The following is a 20,202-nucleotide window of genomic DNA, read 5'->3' as shown; positions in this document are numbered from 1 at the left end:
TTTAACCTGAAAACCTATTTAACCTGCAACATACACATTTGCACTTCACTGACTCTAGAGTAATCATTCTGTTTTTTATACACAACAAACCAATATGAAGCTGGGGCAAAATCAAAGAGTTTTGTAAACTAGTAGATGAGGGCATAATATTATTATATAACATCAAGTTGAACAGTGGGAGGCGCGGTGGCCTAATGGTTAGCGCGCTCGCCTCCGAGTCGAACGGCCCGGGTTCGAGGCCTGGCCGGGGCGCTGCGTTGTGTTCTTGGGCAAGACACTTTACTCTCACAGAGCCTCTCTCCACCCAGGTGTATAAATGGGTACCGGCGAATTTACTGCTGGGGGGTAACCCTGCGATGGACTAGCATCCCATCCAGGGGGGAGTAGCAATACTCTCAGTCGCTTAATGCTACGGAAACCGGGATAAGCTCCGGCCTGTATGGGCCACTAGGCTCGAAGCAAACTTTACCTTTACCTCAAGTTGAACATGTGCATAGGCACATAAAAAAACCAAGGTACACGACCCTTTATGGCCTTTGTTGGGTATAATGTTCATGTACATGTACGACTAAAGTGAGTAGAGTAAATGATTATTCCATCATATAACCACCCCTGGCAAGAGGAAAACTGCCAGCTACATAAAATAGCTTGGATGCAACTTCACTTAGACCTTTTTGGCTTGTATTGACCAAAAGCTGTTGCCTCTTTAAAAGTTTGAACATACTGTAAAGTTAAAGGACAATAGTCAGCCACGCCTTTGTTTTTGCTTACATACGAAAGTTTCGGTATTATATTTTATGCGGACAGTGTCTAAACGGAAGAGATCACTGTAAAACTGTAAGAGGCAACAGACTTCCAGTAACACAACTTACAGCAATGTAATAACATTTTGCTGCACCATACAATTTTCATAATTTTGATGGCAATGAAAATGGCAGAGGCTGACTATGGTGCTTTTTGAAACATTTCAAGATGTATGTAATTTTGAGCTAACTTTGCCTCACATATCTGTTTTTATCATGTGCACGCTGTGTAGCAGTCATGAACTTTCCCTGTCTAGTACAAGATTAGATAGTTATTAGTGTAAAAAGAATTTATTCCATGTGAGAGTCTATAGCATAGAAACTAAGTGATGTATGTCGTAAAGTACAGGATTGTAGTGTCGCTCTAGTGCCCAATTATTAATAATAATTCAAATAAGTGCCCAATTATTAATAATAATTATAATAAATAATTATTATTGTTGTTTGCTGTATTGAGATGCTTTGTCGCACTATTTTAATGCAAACTGGTCTTTTACCCCCAATAAAAGTTCTTTGACTAAGTTAATATTTTGTAATGTTCTAAAGTGGCTGTCCTTAACTTCTCTCCTGATAAAGCACTTTGTATTTGTCAATAACTGGAATCAGGTATACAGCTAATCTAATTTAAGTTGTCAGATTAAAGCATAAGACTGAATGGTGGTCTGGGTATTCAGTAGAACTTTGCATATTGGTCTTAAGGGAATGTACAAGTTTGTATTTTTGAACGTGAAGAATTCTTGAATGTTTTCCTCTCAAGCTGCTCAAGTTGCAGTTGCTCTCTTCCTCGACCCATACTAGCTATCGGTCTTGTCTTTAAGCTTTGGTTGGGACTACGTCAATTTAAGTAGCTGTATATGCCCATGACATCAAAATTTTGTTTCTGTCCTTGTGTACCGGTACACAAGAGCCGATACAAAAGACTAAACAATACACAGCAGCTAACCAATCACTTCTCAACAAAGAAAAGACTTATAGTCATTCCCTTGTGCACTTGTACACGAGGACATAGCCAAATGTGTCATGGCAATATCAAAAAATATTCAAAAATAATCCTTTTTAACTAAAAAAAACTACTTAAAAAAGTTTATAATACATTTTTGAAGGGGTTTGAGCCACCTCAACTTTAAAAAGTTAAGGTGGTTTTAAAATCCTCTTACAGAATACTCTCCAAGAAATGATGAGTAGAAGGATCTGTTTTGTGTCAATATCTGGTGCCTCAAAAATAGAAATAAAAGACGCATTACTGACCATGACTCGCCAAAAAACATGGCTAAACAATGTGACCTCATTTGTGTCCAGTAACCGAAGAAGGAGCCATCTTATCGCTAAGCCAATACAAGTTGTTATTGAAAATCTTGAGTCGGACTTTGCAGCTCAAAACACGAAAGCGAAGCATTCACGCCAAACGCAAAAATACAAATGTAAAACATGGCAGTATACGAAATTTGAAACAAAACGCATGCAATTGGTGCTAAGCGCGGAGAAATGCGTTGCTGACTTTATTTTAAATGGCGTCAAGGTAACTGCATGCGATTGGTTAACACAGCATCTTGGACAACTGGATTATAAAACTCAGCTAACAAAGCTAAACAAAATACAGTAATACACTACATAATTACTTTCAAGGCTCAGTAAAATACTGCTAAAAAAAGAAACGACAAAAATCCACTAGAGTGGTTTTCTTTAAATGATCGTCGTAAACCAAATCTAAAGTAATCACACCTGACCAATCACAACGAAAGAAAGTAACACAATAACCCAAATTAACCAATCAGAACATGCAACAAATGGAAAACGCGCCTTACCCAAGTCACGATTATCTTTTTTTTAAGCCGGCTATGATTGGTCAGAGCACATCACATGCCTGAATTTTAAACCAATCAGAGAGCTCAGCAAAAGCAAAACCGAATAGCAAACACAAATCTACTGAAAACCACTCTTCGTGGTACTCAGAAACCCTAGTTTCTTCATTTCACAAAAAAACTCAAAATTGTCGCCAAGGAGATGGTGAGAAAGCTAACACCCAGTTGAAACCCTGAGGAGGGCCGTGTTGTGGTCACCATGGGTGTTGTCGGCGGAGCTGTTGTCGCCGTCATGTTCTCTCCCGGAAAGACAATTTGGTGGGTTTCCATGGTGTAATTTCTGTGAGTGTGCTTGCTAAATATGAGCGGGTTGTCTGCATCCTCAGTGTCGTGGTAGGCCCAAATCAAGTACACCCTGGTGGTATCCTGTGGTGGAAAAATGAAACATGTTTAGTTCCGCGTCCCGGGGGGGGGGGGGGGTACTTAGGGAAATTTTTGTTGGGTATGTGCCGCTGGCCTCTCAGAACCCCTACCCCATTATAGTCATATTCTATGGCCAATTATAGACCCCATCTTAGTCACTTTTGGGTAAATTTAATTTTTACGACCCCAACTTAGTCACTTTCTGGGAGCTGTTTGTCAAATATTGAACAACAGCAATAAATACGGTAACATTTTTTTTGGCGAATATTTGCATTCATAAATCACAACTTGCCAGATTTTCGTACTCTCAAAATCCCGGAAAAGTGTGACCCCATTCTAGTCACCTTATAAAAAATGCTTGAAATGGCGACCCCATTATAGTCAGTCCAGTCGTGAAAATGCGACCCCATCCAGCGGCACATCCCCATTAGCCTATTTATAGGAAGTGCCCTCCCCCCCCCCCCCCCCGGGTTCCGCGTACTGGTGCAACTAGCACGAAATTCATGCAGGCGAAGCGCCAACAGCACTACTACGTTTTCGGTTAAACAGTTCTCGCGATCTCTTTGATGCGTTTTGCGAATCAAGAACGGAGACTTCCCGAAAATGGGTTGTCTACTACCTTATTGTTACTTATTTTCGCGGGAACTTAATTTCGCGAAAATGGAACGGGCATATTTCGCGGGACTTAAATTTCGCGATTTGACCAAAAATATACGTTTAAAGGAACTAAATTTCGCGAAAATTGTCAAAATACTGGTCTGCATTAACAAACAGTTAGTCTCAAAATTGGCACAACTGATTATAATTTTGCGAATCAAGAACGGAGACTTCCCGAAAATGGGTTGTCTACTACCTTATTGTTACTTATTTTCGCGGGAACTTAATTTCGCGAAAATGGAACGGGCATTTTTCGCGGGACTTAAATTTCGCGATTTGGCCAAAAATATGCGTTTAAAGGAACTAAATTTCGCGAAAATTGTCAAAATACTGGTTTGCATTAACAAACAGTTAGTCTCAAAATTGGCACAACTGATTATAATTTTCCACAGCAATAGTTTCCAATGACACTGAACAGAACCATATAACGAGACGAAACCGGCTTAAAACAGTTTGGTATGTTCCTTTGTAACAAAGTAGAGCTAGTTTGACGACTGTACCAAGATAATTATGTAATAAACTGACGGCAACGTTGATTACTCATAACGAATTATATAGGTGCGCCATTGGCTCTTAAAACGTATAACAGCCGAGGTCACAGCAATAATGCTCATCGACGGAGGTTTCTATGAGCGAATAGTCAAAGAGGCGTAGCCAGGTTGACATCGCTCACAGAAAACTCGGTCTCGTAGTCTAATTGGTTTTTATAGAAACATTAAAGGATTGCAGTCCAAAGCCTATACAGTAGAACCCCGATAACTCGAACTCTGAAGGGAAACGAAAAACAGTTTGAATTAGCGGGGTTTCGACTTATCGGGGTCGAGTGAAAATTTAATTTGTCAAGTTAAAAATTGATAGTTTACTGATTTTTCAGCACTTCAGTATACAGTACAGTGCAATTTGATTTTATCTCGTCAGAAACTCAAACACGATCATATTTGGAGTAAAAACTTGCTTTCAAATGCGTGATCTGTTCGTTGCTCTAATCTAAAGGCAACCGCGGCGAGTTGCAAGAACCAGAATTCGAGTTATCGGGGTAAATTTGACCCAAATTCGGGCCCAAATTTTGATCAAGGGAAACGGAATTTAGTTCGAGTTAGCGGGGTTTTCGAGTTATCCGAGTTCGAGTTAACCGAGGCGGTAAAAATGACTGAAAAGTGGGGTCAAATCCAAGGGAAATGCAAGTTTGTTCGAGTTAGCGGGGTTGTTCGAGTTATCCGAGTTCGAGTTACCGGGGTTCTACTGTAATTTTATGTCCTTTTTAGTCAAAAGAACATAGCTCTGCAAGGTTTTGGTAGTTCATAATATCTGCACTTAAATTAAAACCAGTCACCGTAAAATCTACTTAGTCTACCTACGTTAAACTGAATGTCCTGCATGTCATTTGTGTCTCGTGGTCGATGAAAACGAAGTGATGTTATGCCATTCAGCTCTGCTGCGTTTTCCAGTGTGTAACTTTGTTTTGTATCCCTGGGAGGTCTACTCGTCCCCGTAGTGTCAAAATCCTGTTAAAAAAGGTTGATGAGTTTCAACAAGATATAATACAGCTAAGAAAACGATTTTATAACTAATTACAGTCAACTCTGTCTTAAACGGACACCGTCGGGACCGGCTCCAACTGTCCGTCTTAGAGAGGTATCCGTCTTATAGGGAGTTTAGTTACAGTAAACTGACTGAAAAACGGCAAGGACGGGACCAACACCAGGTGTCCGTCTTACAGAGGTGTCGGTCTTATAGAAGTGTCCGTTACAAGAGAGGTGACTGTACTGCTAAATTTCTATAAAACCATTATTGCTATTTTTCAAGAACTTTTGAGGGAGGCTTAATAGTAATATAGAGCTGAGGGGGTTTTGGTAGTAGAAGGTTTTTTTTTGAAAAGAAGATAAATCATTACAAAAAAAACTTTAAGATCATTAATCAGCCAGCACTCATTTACAAAATGGATTTAGAGTGCTTTTTTAAAATTTGATTATCACAGTGCAGGCGTTTTCCGCAGACGCTTCTTTCCTCTCTACCCAAGCCTCTCTCGAGTTCGAATCCCAGATGGCGCTCGATCGCTAAAATACGCCTGTATTGAAGGCTAGTATGGAGTAGAAAGCAATAACTCCAAAAAGATATATTGATTAATTATGGTTTTTCTGTTCTAAAACTGTCTTGGTTTACCATTTTAGGAAGGCCGGGGAGAGCACTTATTTTTTCTTTTTTCAAAAAAAGGGTTCTAGAAGGTTATCTTTTAGGTGTGTGGGGGGGGGGGGGGGGGGCTTTTAAGAGAGGTAGGCATAGTCTTTTAATACGATACTTACTAGTTTCGCAACACGTGATTCATGTTATTTTTATCTCGTTTCCGTGACCTGGCGACAACTGTTTGATAACTCTACGCTGAGTGAGTCAATATTCTGCTGATCAACGGAGCTGTAACAAGATTTACACAGGCCAACAGAACAGCCAAGTAAGCCATAACAGCGACGGGAATTGAAAGAGAAAATCGTTAAATTAAACGAGCGTACAATGGCGCCGCGCACGGTGTGCATCTTGGTACCGATTAATTCGTTCGATATACAGTCATAGTGCAAAACAACGTGAACTGATTCGCGAAATGTTTTGGGGTTTGTGGGAAACGTAAACCTAATCACGGTCAATTTGTTCCACATTGATCGTTTCTTTACAAATTCAGATAGTTTAGTTATGCGATCGTGAGCTGAGCTATCAATACAGGAAACCCTTACAACTTATAGATGTAAAATATGTACTTCTTTATGAATTGGGCGTTGTCATTACGGTCACGATCTGTAGTATTTGCCTAACACCTTCCAATGTTGAGTAACAATTTACTAGCATACTGATTCGGAAAAAAATATGAAATCTACGACAGTGAAGAATGTCTTCTCTAAACCTCTAATAAATCGATATTTTCACATATAGGAATAAAACATTATTATTAAACAGTGATACAGTGCGGAGTTAGAGACATGCATGTGTATGACTTTCCCACGACACGTTTTTTCGTCTTCGAATCCTTTCCAATCTAAACATGCTTAACTATCCATGTTTAGTTTTTTTCTACCTACGCAAACTGTTATTTTGAGGTTTTCAAGGGCGACAAGTTTAAACTTCACAAAAATGCGTTTTAAAACATGGATAGTGACAAAGACAAATACGAGGATGTGAAATAACTTACGTTTAAGTAGTTCTGTCCGGCGGCTGTTTGACCTCCGACTACAACGTCGTAGTGCATCATATTCTCCGGCGTGAAGGAAAAGCCGAACCCAACCCACCCTGTTGTGTTCACATCAACTGCAAAATGAAGCTGATCGGTGGTTCGGTTGTGCATCCATGACACGTTGAAATTACCATTGTCAAATGACACAGTCGTTACATTGGTGCCATTTGGGAACTGGGCTTGGGTAAGGTGAAAGCAAGCCACAAATGCTATCAACAGCACGTACATATTTCAGCCTTGTTGCAGCTTAGGTGTAGCTCAAATGATGCTATGTGATTTACTATTGACCATTATATGGATTGCGAGCTAGAGCAGCAAATATTTCAACTGATAAAAATGTTGTAACCTTTATTGAATTTAGAATATTGCCATATTGAACGAAGAGAACCCATCGATTTTCAAAGGGTGGGTTTCCAATATTTCAGATGGTTGTAAGATTTGGAGACTAAGTGTCTGTGAAACGACTGAACATTTTAAATTGTTTGAATAGCCACAAAAGTATAAGATAATTAACCCCATATACATGTACTTAAAATTCTTTTATACATTTTTACGGAGCGCAATATCTTTTGTTAAATATTTTGTTATGGTTAATCCTTAATTGTGCTCTAATATCTCCACGAACACGAAATACCGTGGCTCTAATCAGTCAGATTACGTTAAAACGTAGAATTCAAAATATTCCCTCTTTTTTTTTTTTTGAAAAAGGTTATTGTAACAAGAAGCTAGGGAGCGGGTCAACGCAAAACGGACGCTGATGTTTCGCGAGCGTGCCTTGCGCTCCTCGCGTGCCTTCGCATCACCATCAACAAGCTGTATTTGCATGACTACATCAGAATACAGTAGTATTGCAAAAGCTACTTAAATTTAAAAATTACTTATTATTTGATTAACTAAGATGGTTAGTAAAACAGAACATAACATAACATGAAATAAAATAAAAAAGAATTACAATAATTGTTCATTTTAACCGTTCGAGGTGGTGATCATTGTAACGGCGGAGATTGTCGCTCAATTTAAAGCATGCTGAGATAAATAAAATTAGCTGAATGTTTACAAAGTAGTCAGTGGAATTCATAAGATGTGATAATAAGGTTTCATGTGATAGTAATCGTAGTAATAGGAGTTTAGGTTCTATTTTAGGGAAGAATATGTCTCGTATAGGAGAATAGATTGGGCAATCTAACAAAACGTGAGTTTCATCTTTAATTTTGTTCAGCAATTGCTATTGTGAGGTCGCGTTCCTGTTCTCGAAACTCACGGAAGAACAAAGTGTTTTGCAGTTTGAAGAAAACAAAGTTGCATCAGTTTTTAAAGTTTATCTTATTTTTGAAGGCCACTTTTCGCTGTACCTGAGCGCAGAGCCATCATCAAGTCCCCGGTTTACACTTATTTTCAAGGCTGGTGTAAAATAATAGCTCAGTTGGATCAATTTAGGTTTCTGGGAAACTGCTCACCTACCCCTCCCCAAACCTAACATTTTGCCCAAAGCGATAAGTAACGGTTAATGTTAGGTTTGGGGAGGGGTAGGTGAGCAGTTTCCCAGAAACCTAAATTGATCCGCTCAGTTCTACAAATAGATTAAATAAAAGGAATGCATTGAAAAGTATCGTCGCTAAAGGTACTTGAGCAACCGGAAAACGTATAATATGGAATATGTCATGCATATAATGCTACTGACCTAGCTGACTTCGAGTGCTAAGTATTCATCGCTCATATTGAAGCTAACAATTTTAGCCCTATCCAAGCTGACTCTGAAACCTTGAGTCACGGAACTGACAGAAGTCGAGGATTTAAACTTTTGAGACTGTGAATTATGTCCTAAATTGTTAATGTTTCATTTTTTTTTTCAGTTTTTCAATTTTTTTGAAAAACATATTGTCAAATTTGTTTTATATCATAGAATTGTAATCTTAGGAAGTAAATTCATTTGCTCGTGTAATTTTAAATCCAAATGTTGCAACTTTTCTTGAACGTAAATTTCCTTCCAAACTTGGCACTATTAACTGAATTTTGGATGTTCTTTCCAGCTATGTTCTTTCAAGTGTATTTCTAAATTGGAGGCGTTAGCAATGACGTCAGCAAAGATCGCCGCATTGAAGTTGTCGCTAAAAGTAGACTCAACGAAAACGTCACGACTTAATTGTTAGCACTTCGTAAACACCTCGAAACAACACAGCAAGAGTATAAAGCGATATTTTAATGACAGGCATAAAACCAACATTAAAGTATATTATATCTGGCCGGTTGGAGAACGGCTGCCTAATCAAGGTTGCGGTACTATTTTTAGCGATAGCTTGAATACGACTATCTTTGGCGACATCATTTGTTGACATTTTGAATGTAGAAATTCTCACGATTTAAAACCAACTTTCAAAACTAGAAAGAACAAGCCAAATTTAGTTTGCAAATTCATAATTTGAAGGTTCAAAATTTGAAGCATGATTTACAGGCGTTTGTATGGGCTACAATCGTTTGTAAAAAAAAACCATCTTTCAGGAGGCAATATCTCATTCAATATTCAACACGTTCTTCTCATATCTGACAGACACAATAACCATTTTCTTGTATCTACAAGTTTGCTAGACTAAATTTAATTTCCATTCAATTAATACTAATGGCGAGATTAACCAATACTAACGTAAACATAGATCGATCTTTATAGCGAGGACATGAAAAATCGCTCGTTTCTCGCCAAATAAACACTTATTCAATTTGAAAAACGCCTCGACGCCCCTGGTTAGGCGTTTCAGTCGAAATCACCAAGTCAGTCTGTACATCGACAAAGCCGCTTGTCACCTTATCTAAGAAAACCAAATCGCTATAGCTAAATTTAGCTGTTGTAACTGAAAACAGTAATAGAAACTACAGAACCAAAGCCTTATTCAGGCTTTAGTCTGTTTAGTTCTGTTACTGTTTTCGCCTGAAGCAAGAGCATGCAATCAATGCCAAGGGCGAGAAAATGTGTGTAAGCTAAGTGATGTAGTCTTGGTTTGCGTGAGCACATGTTATGCAACGCACAGATTGCACGGGTAGTATTAATGTATCAGTCAATTCCAAGCAAGATCATGACCCCGCCCCCCCCCCCCCCCCGGGCATTTGACTGTTTTCAAAATGTCTGATCAAATTCCCCACTATGTGGACCAGTTGAACGGTCAAATGCCCCACCAGTCAAGGCTGAAATGTCATTGTGAGTTAGTTTTCTAATTAACACTAGGTTTAAACGGACAGAATAGGGAAAGGTAGACGGGTCAAAGGTACTGCAGGTACGTTGAAACTACCATTTTTTACATTAACGTAACCAAATACGAACTTCACGCGCTTGACGGTCAAATGCCCGACCATCTGGGCTTCTCTTCGATCAAATTCCCTACTATCTGAGACTCAGTAGCAGTCAAATGCCCGGGGGTTGCCCGGGGGGAAGATGATCTCGCTTCAAATTGACTGATATATACGCTCGGGTCGGAGAGGGACTCCCACATGAAAAGGCTGAGAATACTCGTCGGAAATTTAAGTCCTAAAGGAGATCAATCCAGGCGTGTCTCAAGCTTTTTTTTTTTGACCCCTAAAACAAGAGATCATTTTTCATGCTTGATCGGTCTACTTATTGCCAACACAGTATCACGGTTTTTTTTTTTTTTTTTTTTTTTTTTTAATTTTTCATGCGCTAAACGAGACCTTGACGGCTAAAAATATTTGCGTTCTGTGCTAAGTGAGGGCAAAATCCTTAAGTTAAACCCCTAAGCGAGACGACGAACGTCCCTTTCATATGGAAGTCCCTTCCCGAAGTTGTCCTATTTCCAGATTCTAGAGGGGACCTGGAAAGGAGACAAAAATCGTCTTGGTCCCAGTTTTCGCGCGGCTGCTACGAGTTACACCATCGAGTGCAACTTGTCCATTTCTGTTTGTATAAATTCGCCGATCTATTATCCCTTTCAACATTATTCTAGTGATCCTGAATAACAGTTGCCTTTAGAAGCATGGAGGGTTCTTCACAAGAACGAGAAATGGAAGTTGAAGCGCTGCAATCAATCTACGGAGAACAATTTGCTGTGATGGCAGCGAATGGAGACGATCAACCCGTGTATGAAGTCAAACTTCAACCAAGTAAAACAAAGATAATTTTCACAATACCAGGTAAGATTGTGTGCCTTCAGTAGTTCATATTGAACTTCCCGACTCTTAACGATCTTGTTATAACACTACTAAACTTTGTTTATATCGAATACCGCAGCCTCTCGAATAAATATATTATTTATCGACACCTGTAAGCCCTGTATGTACGTATCAAATATTGTAAAAGTGCCTTCCTTTTCATGATCATCTCAGAAGTCGACTTTTCGAAAAGTTCCCGAAAAGTTCATTTCACTTCTTTAATCTAGGACACGAGCTCCTGTTTAAAATTGAAAATTTATCTTCTATGTAGTTCTGTGGCAAAATAATGGGCATTTATACAGTGGTACAGAACTTCTTTTTTAGGGGGTGGAGCAAGGGGAGTGGAGTGGGGTATTACAAAATTAAATATATGCAGTATCTTTACTGTAGGTATTTGAAAGGGTTACCATTTTCTATCAAAAGTATACAAAAGGTTACCTTTTCTGTCAAACTGGTAAATTAACGGGTAAGGGGGCTGGGGGGTGGGGGTGCTGAACCTCAGGGCTGAACCTTCCCATACAAATTATTTTTGAGTATCCCCTTTCCCTCCCCCTTCCAAGGCTTTAGACACCCACCCAGAAAAAATAGTTTTAAAAATAAATCAGTGTGAAGAAAATGCCAAGCTATATATCATTCTTATATTAGGGGTCATGAATGGTCCATCAAAATTTTGCAGTGCTCGCAAAATTACACTTCTGCAAGGAATGCTCGCAAAATTTTAGTGGGTGCTCGTTTGCTCATGCTCGCATATTTTTACAAGTGCTTGCATGCTCGGTTTTTAGTGGAGGTAGCTTTTTGAATTGTGCTTGTTGCTCGCAAGGATGACTTTTGTCAATGCTCGTACTGTTACAAGAGACAGCTCTATGAGCCTTTGATTACATCCCTATCTCAGAAGATACCCACGTTATATCGGATACCCACGGAAGATACCCACGTTATATCGGGGTTCCACTGTACAGAGGTTGCTAATAGGATTTTCTTTGGGGTGCCCTCTTACGGGAGCTTAATAACGTCGTAATCTCTCAAAGTGTCCGCGGCTGCTTACGGGAATGACCGCTTACGAGAATGTAAAAATACAGAGTTTGTATTGGAGTTAAAAACGGGGTTTCAAACAAGATGGCCATAAGTAGATCTGTCCGCTTACAAGAGTGTCTGTCAAGAGGGTTTCGAACTGTATAAGGTATACAGTGGAACCCCGCTTTACAGACACCGGCTTAATACGGACACCCCGGTATTACGGACAGTTTCGTTGGTCCCGACGAAAACCTCATACATTTTTCTTAAATTAACCCACTTAATACCGACACCTTTTAATATGGACAACAGACACTTTTCTGTGTCCCAAGTGACAAACTGTCATACATTGTCAACCCCGCTTTACGGACACTTTTTTCTGTGCACTGTCTGTCAATTTTCATTGTCGAAGAAGCTTAAGATGCTTCTTATGACATACAAGTGTTTAATGGGCTTAGCCCCAACTTATCTGTCTGATATGATCAAGAGATATGTCCCGAGACGTAATCTACGTTCCATGAATGGCCATCGCTTGGATGATGTCGTTTATAATTTGCGCAGCTACGGATTTCGAGCTTTTTCTGTAGCCTTGCCACAACCCTGGAATGCCTTACCTTTAGACATTCGATCGTACAATTATGGCATTTCAGAGTTTAAGCGCAAACTTAAGACACATCTTTTTAGGAAAGCTTTAAGTTAGATATTTTTACAATTTAGTGTATTTTTACAATTAACTTATGTGAATTAGTTAGCCTTTTTATTCTTTTTAATTATTTTATTGATCTTTTTTACAGTACTATATACAAATTGTAACTTTTTTAATATGGATATGTAATTTTTAATTGTAAATAACTTGTAAAGCGCTATTGGTTAGAAATAGAAATAGCGCTATATAAATAAAGTATTATAATTATTATTATTAATAGCGTGAATTGCAAAGGTTTTGTTGAATCTTCAGTCCGCCTGGTTGTGTCACAAGCTTAAAGCTTCCGTGCAAAGTCAGGTTACCGACTTTTTGAAATGAGTTTGGGAAGTTTAAGAATGGTTAATACAGTCAGAGTTTCAGTTACACAGGAAACTTTAAGTTTAGTTCGAGTAGTGTATCTGACTAAATCGTAAGGTTTTCGTATTAAAAACTATTAATTTTAGTCAGAGAGTTCACAGCTTGCATCTGTTTCAGTAACAGTACAAATTATTAAACAACATTTTGTTGCCATAAAAACGTTTGTCTTCGTCTTTGTGTCGATAAAACATGTATCCATGATTTTTTCTGAGACCCTGCTTAATACGGACACCCCATTAATACAGACAATTTGACTTGTCCCCTTGGTGTCCGTATAAACGGGGTTCCACTGTATCACCCATTTTGATGATTCTCTTAATTCTCATCACCTGTTTGCTTGATAGTGTATTGATGTTTATAAGGAGAAATCAGATATTGGTCATGAATAACTTGGAGACTTATCTGTTTTGTTTTTAGAAAAATACCCAGATGTTCCTCCTTCCATTAGCTCTGTCACAGAAGACAACCAACCTGTTTATAAAGAACTTGAATCACTGCTGTACAACACTGCACACGAATGCCGTGGGGAAGTAATGATTTACAATCTTATAGAAGAAGCTAAAGACTGGATAAAGAAACTCAAACATGCTGAACAAGTTCCTTCTACTCAAGAAGAGGAGAAGTCATCTGAGGACATGGCCACCATTTGTAAGTTCTTTCTGGAGGGGAAATGCAGATTTGGAAACAAGTGTTTCAATAAACATGAGGAAACAACAAGCTCTAAGAGTAGTTCAGAAGATGGGTCACTGCACTCAAAACTGTCTGGTGAAGAAACTGAAAAATTGTCCACAAAAGCTAAAGAACAGCCAAATGTTCAATCAAAGTCTGCAAAGAACTCAGGAAACAGACATTCTGAAAAGAAAGAGAATGAAGGCTCCAAAAAAAAACCTCCGATGAAAACGGCAAGTGATGTGATATCCAGAATTCAATGGGACGAGGAGCTGTCACCAAAGGACTTTGTTGTTGGTTACTTGGATCGCTTTATTGGAATCGTGGAAAAATGTTTCACAGATTTGTCATGGGAGGACCTTGCTTCTGTTGATCATTTTGTTGACCTCGCCTTACCTCGACACAGAATTCAGTACTTCAAGTACCTGGGAGAAATAGTGTGGGACAAAAGGGAACGTATTGACAAGGTCTTTGGTTCTACAGGCAGCCAAGAGACCATTTTAGATGTGAAAGAGAGAATTGGTGTCCAGCCAGGCTCTAATGAAGAATCTACCACAGTAAATGATGAAGTAAGTTCTGTTGCTTCTGAACTCCCCACACTTGTGAAGGAAAAGAATGGCCCAAATTATTTCATTGCTGTGCAGATTTTAGATGAGGGGATAATTGACAGCATCACTAAGGTGGGTACATATGTAGCATAAGATAGAAAAGTATGAAAAAGTTGGACAGTTAGAAAAAAGGACAGCTACAAGAAAGTCAATTTTGTATCAGAGGTACAATTCTAAAAAAAGACAAAATTCCTGTTTTTAACACTGCTGGTACACCCGTTATTATTAAAAACTAGCAATGGTATATTGCAATTACTGAGTTTTGATTGGTTAACAGGCAATGGTATATGAGCTCATACATGTACACCATTCACCACAAATATGGTAGCCTATACGTGTCAACAAAAACAGCTGGGGAGCTTAAATATTGCAATTCTTTGGGTGTTTTTAATGAAACAATTATTTCACTCGCGCTTGTTGGATATGAGATCGTTATAACCAACTTGGCGCTACGCGCTTCATTGGCTATCTACCATCTCATATCCAACTAACGCTCGTGGAATAATTGTTAAATGTACCTGTCAACTTGAAAAGAGCTAATTGAGACAAAAAAGCAATAACATCACATCCCCCCTCCCTCCCTTGGTCCATTCTACTCAGTGTAGTTTCAGGAGCTGCTAAATCATCTGCATCTGTTTTCTTTTGGTACTAAAAACACTTATAAGGTCTGGAAGGGATTCCAAATATCAGGTGCTTTTGATTTTAACTCTTGAATTTAAGTAAAAATAAACAGTTTTGCATTTCAACACTTTTGTTTGGGACTGTGGGTGGGAAAAACAAATCACTGTGATAGTGTCTTGCCTGCATACATATTAAGCATAAAGCTTCAAAAATTGTAGTCAGACTTAAGCTCTTGATGTCCAAGTCTTGAGCCTGATGCACTTCAGGAGGCTCTACACCTTTCCTGTCTTTGGTATAATATTACAGGTGTTATAATGTGGATAGGGAAGGTTAAGTTTTTTGTATGGCGCAACTCGTGTTTTAACATTGGCATTTCAAACATTACCTGAAGAAGGGCTCTGCCTGAAACGTCTGTTAATTATATTGATTTTTTCAAACAAGAGTGAAAACAGTGTAGAATCTTCGCGAAAAGGGTCACATACATCTTGACCTCTTGAAAATTATGGATCGAAACTAACCAATCAAATAGAAGGCAAGTTTCCTGAGAGGTCCGCATCTGTTTGTAACGTTGTTGACAGTTCAAATTTTGTAGGTAATCTTTTGTTTACGTTCTAGAACGTTATTGGTCCGTTGCAAAAAAATGTCCCTATCCTTTGTTTTCAATTAACACTGTAATTGGTTAATTTTGTTCAGGGTGCCCCGGTTAGAGTAGTCGCACTGTAAAAGAGTTTTTTCACAAATTTCTTTACTAGGTTAAGTTTAAACCTGTCAGTTATTTACATGTTTCTTGTCTTTGGCATTCTGCCAATTGGGTTCAGAGCCACCTTATTTTTCTTCAATTTATTTCAACCCCAATTGTTTCAACCCCATTGACAAAATTATTTAATATTTGCAAAAATGTCAGTTTGTTTATTGGAGAAAAATAAAACAAAAAGATTGATTGATTGATTGACTGAGAGAAAAACTTTCACCAAGAAGTTACTTGTCTCAAAAGTAGGAGTGTAACGATACATCGATGCATCGCGATTGGGAGTGCTCCGATAGCGATGCATCAGTCGCAAATTCAACTATCAATAACAATCCCGATAGTTTCATTAATTATCGATAGCTATGATAGTTTTTCAGATGGTGTCCTGTGGTAATTTTTCATTGATTGAAAAATTGTTTCAGAATCGGTACTGTGTAACAAGTCATAAAAGCAAACTTCACGGACGTCGCTCGTCTCCAGGGCCTTATCCGCGTTCACCAGGATCAAAGATAGGAAGAGCCACCCCCCTCTAGGAAAAAGAAATGATTACAATGCTATAAAGTCATTCATTACAATACTATCGCAATACTATCGCAAAAGTGTCACCACTATTGCAATAGTATTGCAATAGTAATTCGACTATTGCCACACTATCGCAATAGGTAAAATGACCCCAATAGTCACCCCTCCTCAAAAGGTCAAAAGAAGGGCATGTTTGAACTGTTACTGTATAAGTTGTCATGGCAGCTGTTAAGTGAAACTCATTTTAACATCATAAGAGACTACAACTTGTTTATTGTCAAGACATATCCAAGGTTGTACTTACAGTACCCTCAGCTAATAGTTATTTGTCTACATTATCGGGTTAGCAGTGAAAGAATGTCAAAGTTGGGAAGGTCTTTCTTGAGTATTATGTAATTTTGATAAATGAGCAGCAGTGTTTTATCAAGTTTCAAACACAGTGGCATGGCTGAGTGTTTTAGGCTTGATGAAACACGAACTGCGAATTCATTGAACGGCTTCAAAATCTCCTGATGTAGATTAACTCATTCTTGCACTAATATTTAGATTTGGGTTAATTTGACTTAGAAAACTGGAAGTAAAGTAGAGCCGTGTCTTTATCAGATTATCTTTCTTTTGTATTTTCTTTATGAATTATTAATGATTTTTTGAAGAGCCATTGTAAACCAATAGAACCTGCCGGGGGGTGGGGGGGGGGGGAACTCGCTTTTGAAAGTGATGGGGATGCTCGTCGTCTCGCTTAGGGGTGTAAATTTCGAATTTTTGGTCTCGCTTAGGGTGTTCTGGGCAAAGCGCCAATATTTTTAACCATAATGGTCTCGTTTAGGGTTACAGACGAAGGAATATACAAATATAAATCCTCTTTTAAGAATTTTGGTATCTTTTAGGGGTCTAAAATAGCTTGAGCCCCGCCCGGATTGGTCTCTTTTAGGGGTTCTTTTCAAAATTTTCGACAAGCATCCCCGTCCCTTTAATATGGGAGCCCCCCCCCCCCCCCCCCGGGGGGAGAACCTTCACATAGGTTACGGTTATACGAGAACTGCTATTAGAGCCCAGCCTTGATGTACACACGGTAACTTTGTTTTGGCAGATTCAAAATACCATCAAAGTTAAACTTGGCCATGAAGGAGAATATGAGCTGACACCAGGACAAAGACTACACATCACCCTACTCATGTTGACTCTACACACCGAGGATCATGTTGCCACTGCCAAGAGTATCCTCAAGTCAGTCCAACCCTTGTTGGTGTCCATCCTTCCACGCAGCCACAAACTGCGACTTAATGGTCTTGGACAGTTTCACAACAGGATTGTGTATGCCAAAGTCGAACCTGATGCAGGGCTGTGCAAACTTGTCCAGGCTCTAAAATATAAGTTTGCCAAAGCTGGGATAAGTTTAGAAGGAAACAGAGATGTATTTGTGCCTCATCTTACCATTATGAGAGGCACGTCAAGGGATTTACTAAGTGCTGGTCATGTCCAGGAAAAGTTGTCTGATTTGATGAAAGCTGACCATGAAATTGGAGAACAATGTGTAGAGTCTCTTGTTCTTTTCTCCAAGTTTCTGCCAAAAGACATTGATGGAACTCACCACAAGGTTTCAACAGTGGAAAATTCCTTGAAATCACTGTCTTCTACCTTGCCAAGAAAACTGTGTCAATACGTGGATCATTTGTTTGAATGTGAGGAACTTTGCGAAGATGAAAGGAATGACATTCAAGCACTCTTTCAGTCTGGAGATGCTGCTAAGCTTGACACGGGGCTTGCAAGATTGACACAACTCAGTAAAGACACTCAAGATAGAATGGTTCTGGTAATAAGAGGCATTCCAGGAAGTGGAAAAACGCATCTTGTCGAGAACTCAGTGGAAGCAAAAGGTCAGAGTGGATCTTACACATACTGCAGCGCCAGGCAGCTTTTTCACAAGACAGGTGCTTTCGCCCCAGATCCCTCTGAACTGAATATTGCTGAGGCGTACTGCCGCTCGTGTTTCCTGGACGCCATGGCAAACTTATGTCCCTTTGTTGTTGTCGATGGCGTGCATTCCAAGTGTTGGGAGTACGCTGTGTACAAGTGTCTCGCTCGAGCATTTGGTTATGCATTCCACGTGCTTGAGATTCAAGTGAGACAGCCTGAGGACATCAAGTTATGCCATCAAACCTGCACCTCTGGAATACAGTTGGAACAGCTGCTTGAAGATGTGCAAGACTGGGAAGATGATCCTGCAGCCACTGTGATAGAGCCCTGGTTCAACAAGCCAGACTCATTAAAATACACTGAGTCAGTGTCCCTAAAACAAATGCTGAACACTGCTGTCTGTACACGATGAACATGTTTGAACTGGAAATCTATATCCCAGAAGGATACACTGTTAAGACGATGCAAAGATGCAAAGCCATGATAAAACACCCCTTAAAAGTATCCATATGAAAGATCCCCCCCCCCCCCCCAAAAAAAAAACTCAAATTCTTCAAACCCCTTCAAAACATTCCCAACATACCATCATCATGACATTTCATAATACAGCAAGTTAATGTTAAACGAAACCCCTCGAATACCGCTTAGAAAATAAGACACCTAAAAGTTACCCGTGCATTTCCAACATGCCATTACTCTTATCGATTAGAACGCCCCGCTCCCTGATTTATACTCTCCAAAGAAGTGGTAGAATGAAAAAAGACACCCCTATACTTAACTCAAATAGTAATTTTATGAAAGTCTGTATAGAAGCGAAATCACAAAATCACGAATAAAATGTCCAAAAAATATTGTGGTTTTTACATTGTTTAAGGCTGAATAAAACTTACGTTCAGAAATCGACATCGGTAATTAAAAACGTCGCCCGGTCACCTTTGTCTATTTATTTAAATTTTATCAGAGGCACGCTGTGGTACAGTTAAAAAAAAAAACGTTTCCATCAGTAGACCTCGCCATAAGCATCCTTTTATGAGCGACGAGAAAAACTGACATAACTGACATAAAACGGACTACATGACGGTGTTTCCGTGATTATCGGCTGGCTGCGCAAATTTCCCTTGTTACATTTCTGCTTAGAATAACGAATTCATAAATAGACGTTATTATGAAATCCTCCTACGCAGACGTTCTTTTGAATTGCGTGAAGACTACATTGTGTAAAAATAGAAAATCGCATTGGCCAACATCCTCTGACAATGAAGATTCGCAGCAGCTTTGAAGCATGTTAAAACTAAGCGTTTCAATCGAAGAATGACAAAGATCTTTGAAAAGTACCTACCTTATTTTGCAATTGCAAAAGGCTAGATCACGACCGAAATCTAGCCCAGAAACGTCTTTGTATTTCTTCGCATCCCTTCTATAAGCAATATAGGTATGTTCAGTGTCAAACGGAATGGGCTTTTAACATTTTTTGGTCTGAAACAGGGAATACACTTGGACTATTTTAGTTTGTTAGAGTGTAAAGATTGTGCACTCTAGCCAAAAATTGGAAATGCTTTTGAGAAAAAAACATTATTTTTATTATTAGTCATCTCGTGAGAAGTACGAATTTTGGGCGTAAAAGGTCTTTAATACGAGTAGCCCCCTCCCCGAGATTGTGTTCTAAATAGCGTGAGAGATAATAGTTACCTCCTATGCAAAATAATTCATGCGGCTTTTAAGCTTTTTCCCTTGGTGTTTAAAAAGGAGAAAACTAATTGTGATATACTAGGGATGTTTTGAAAATTACGAGTCGCCGTTAATTGCTATTTTTCTTCCAGCCTACAACCATTGCAAATGATCGAAATTTGCATTTGTCAATCACATGTCGACAATTATCATGTTACTCTACTGACATAGTCAGACTATACTTTTAAAACTGCCAGCTGATATAATCTTTTGCGGATGCGAACGATCGGATGTGAAGAGACACATTTCAAC

The 20,202-nt window shown here is 39.0% G+C and overlaps 2 protein-coding genes across 2 annotated transcripts; one reads left to right on the top strand and one right to left on the bottom strand.

Annotated features, from left to right (window-relative positions):
- Positions 1-511: 511 nt before the first annotated feature.
- LOC144633696 (DBH-like monooxygenase protein 1) lies at positions 512-7,197 on the bottom strand. Its single transcript, XM_078492557.1, has 3 exons — positions 6,864-7,197; positions 5,044-5,190; positions 512-3,031 (listed from the first exon to the last, which is right to left on the bottom strand). Exons 1-3 carry the CDS (start codon positions 7,131-7,133, stop codon positions 2,771-2,773), a joined length of 678 nt encoding a protein of 225 aa, XP_078348683.1. The 5' UTR covers positions 7,134-7,197; the 3' UTR covers positions 512-2,770.
- A 3,585-nt stretch (positions 7,198-10,782) lies between these two features.
- Positions 10,783-19,558, top strand: LOC144633659 (uncharacterized). The gene is made up of 3 exons (XM_078492504.1): positions 10,783-11,042; positions 13,555-14,486; positions 17,396-19,558. Exons 1-3 carry the CDS (start codon positions 10,886-10,888, stop codon positions 18,632-18,634), a joined length of 2,328 nt encoding a protein of 775 aa, XP_078348630.1. The 5' UTR covers positions 10,783-10,885; the 3' UTR covers positions 18,635-19,558.
- Positions 19,559-20,202: the final 644 nt, after the last annotated feature.

The sequence above is a fragment of the Oculina patagonica genome, chromosome 12 (genome assembly GCF_052425735.1).
Source record: "Oculina patagonica isolate OP01 chromosome 12, crgOcupat, whole genome shotgun sequence".
In the NCBI taxonomy this organism is placed as follows: domain Eukaryota; kingdom Metazoa; phylum Cnidaria; class Anthozoa; order Scleractinia; family Oculinidae; genus Oculina; species Oculina patagonica.
This window is presented reverse-complemented; position numbering and strand designations above follow the sequence as displayed.

Bases quoted from the DNA above. Each gene is read 5' to 3' on its own strand.
- LOC144633696 (XM_078492557.1), bottom strand. From the start codon at position 7,133: ATGTACGTGCTGTTGATAGCATTTGTGGCTTGCTTTCACCTTACCCAA. The intron at 5,191-6,863 runs GTAAGTTATTTC...CTTTTTTAACAG, and splicing joins CCGGACAGAACTACTTAAAC to GATTTTGACACTACGGGGAC. The intron at 3,032-5,043 runs GTAGGTAGACTA...TTTCCACCACAG, and splicing joins TGCAGGACATTCAGTTTAAC to GATACCACCAGGGTGTACTT.
- LOC144633659 (XM_078492504.1), top strand. From the start codon at position 10,886: ATGGAGGGTTCTTCACAAGAACGAGAAATGGAAGTTGAAGCGCTGCAA. The intron at 11,043-13,554 runs GTAAGATTGTGT...TTTTGTTTTTAG, and splicing joins GATAATTTTCACAATACCAG to AAAAATACCCAGATGTTCCT. The intron at 14,487-17,395 runs GTGGGTACATAT...TTGTTTTGGCAG, and splicing joins TAATTGACAGCATCACTAAG to ATTCAAAATACCATCAAAGT.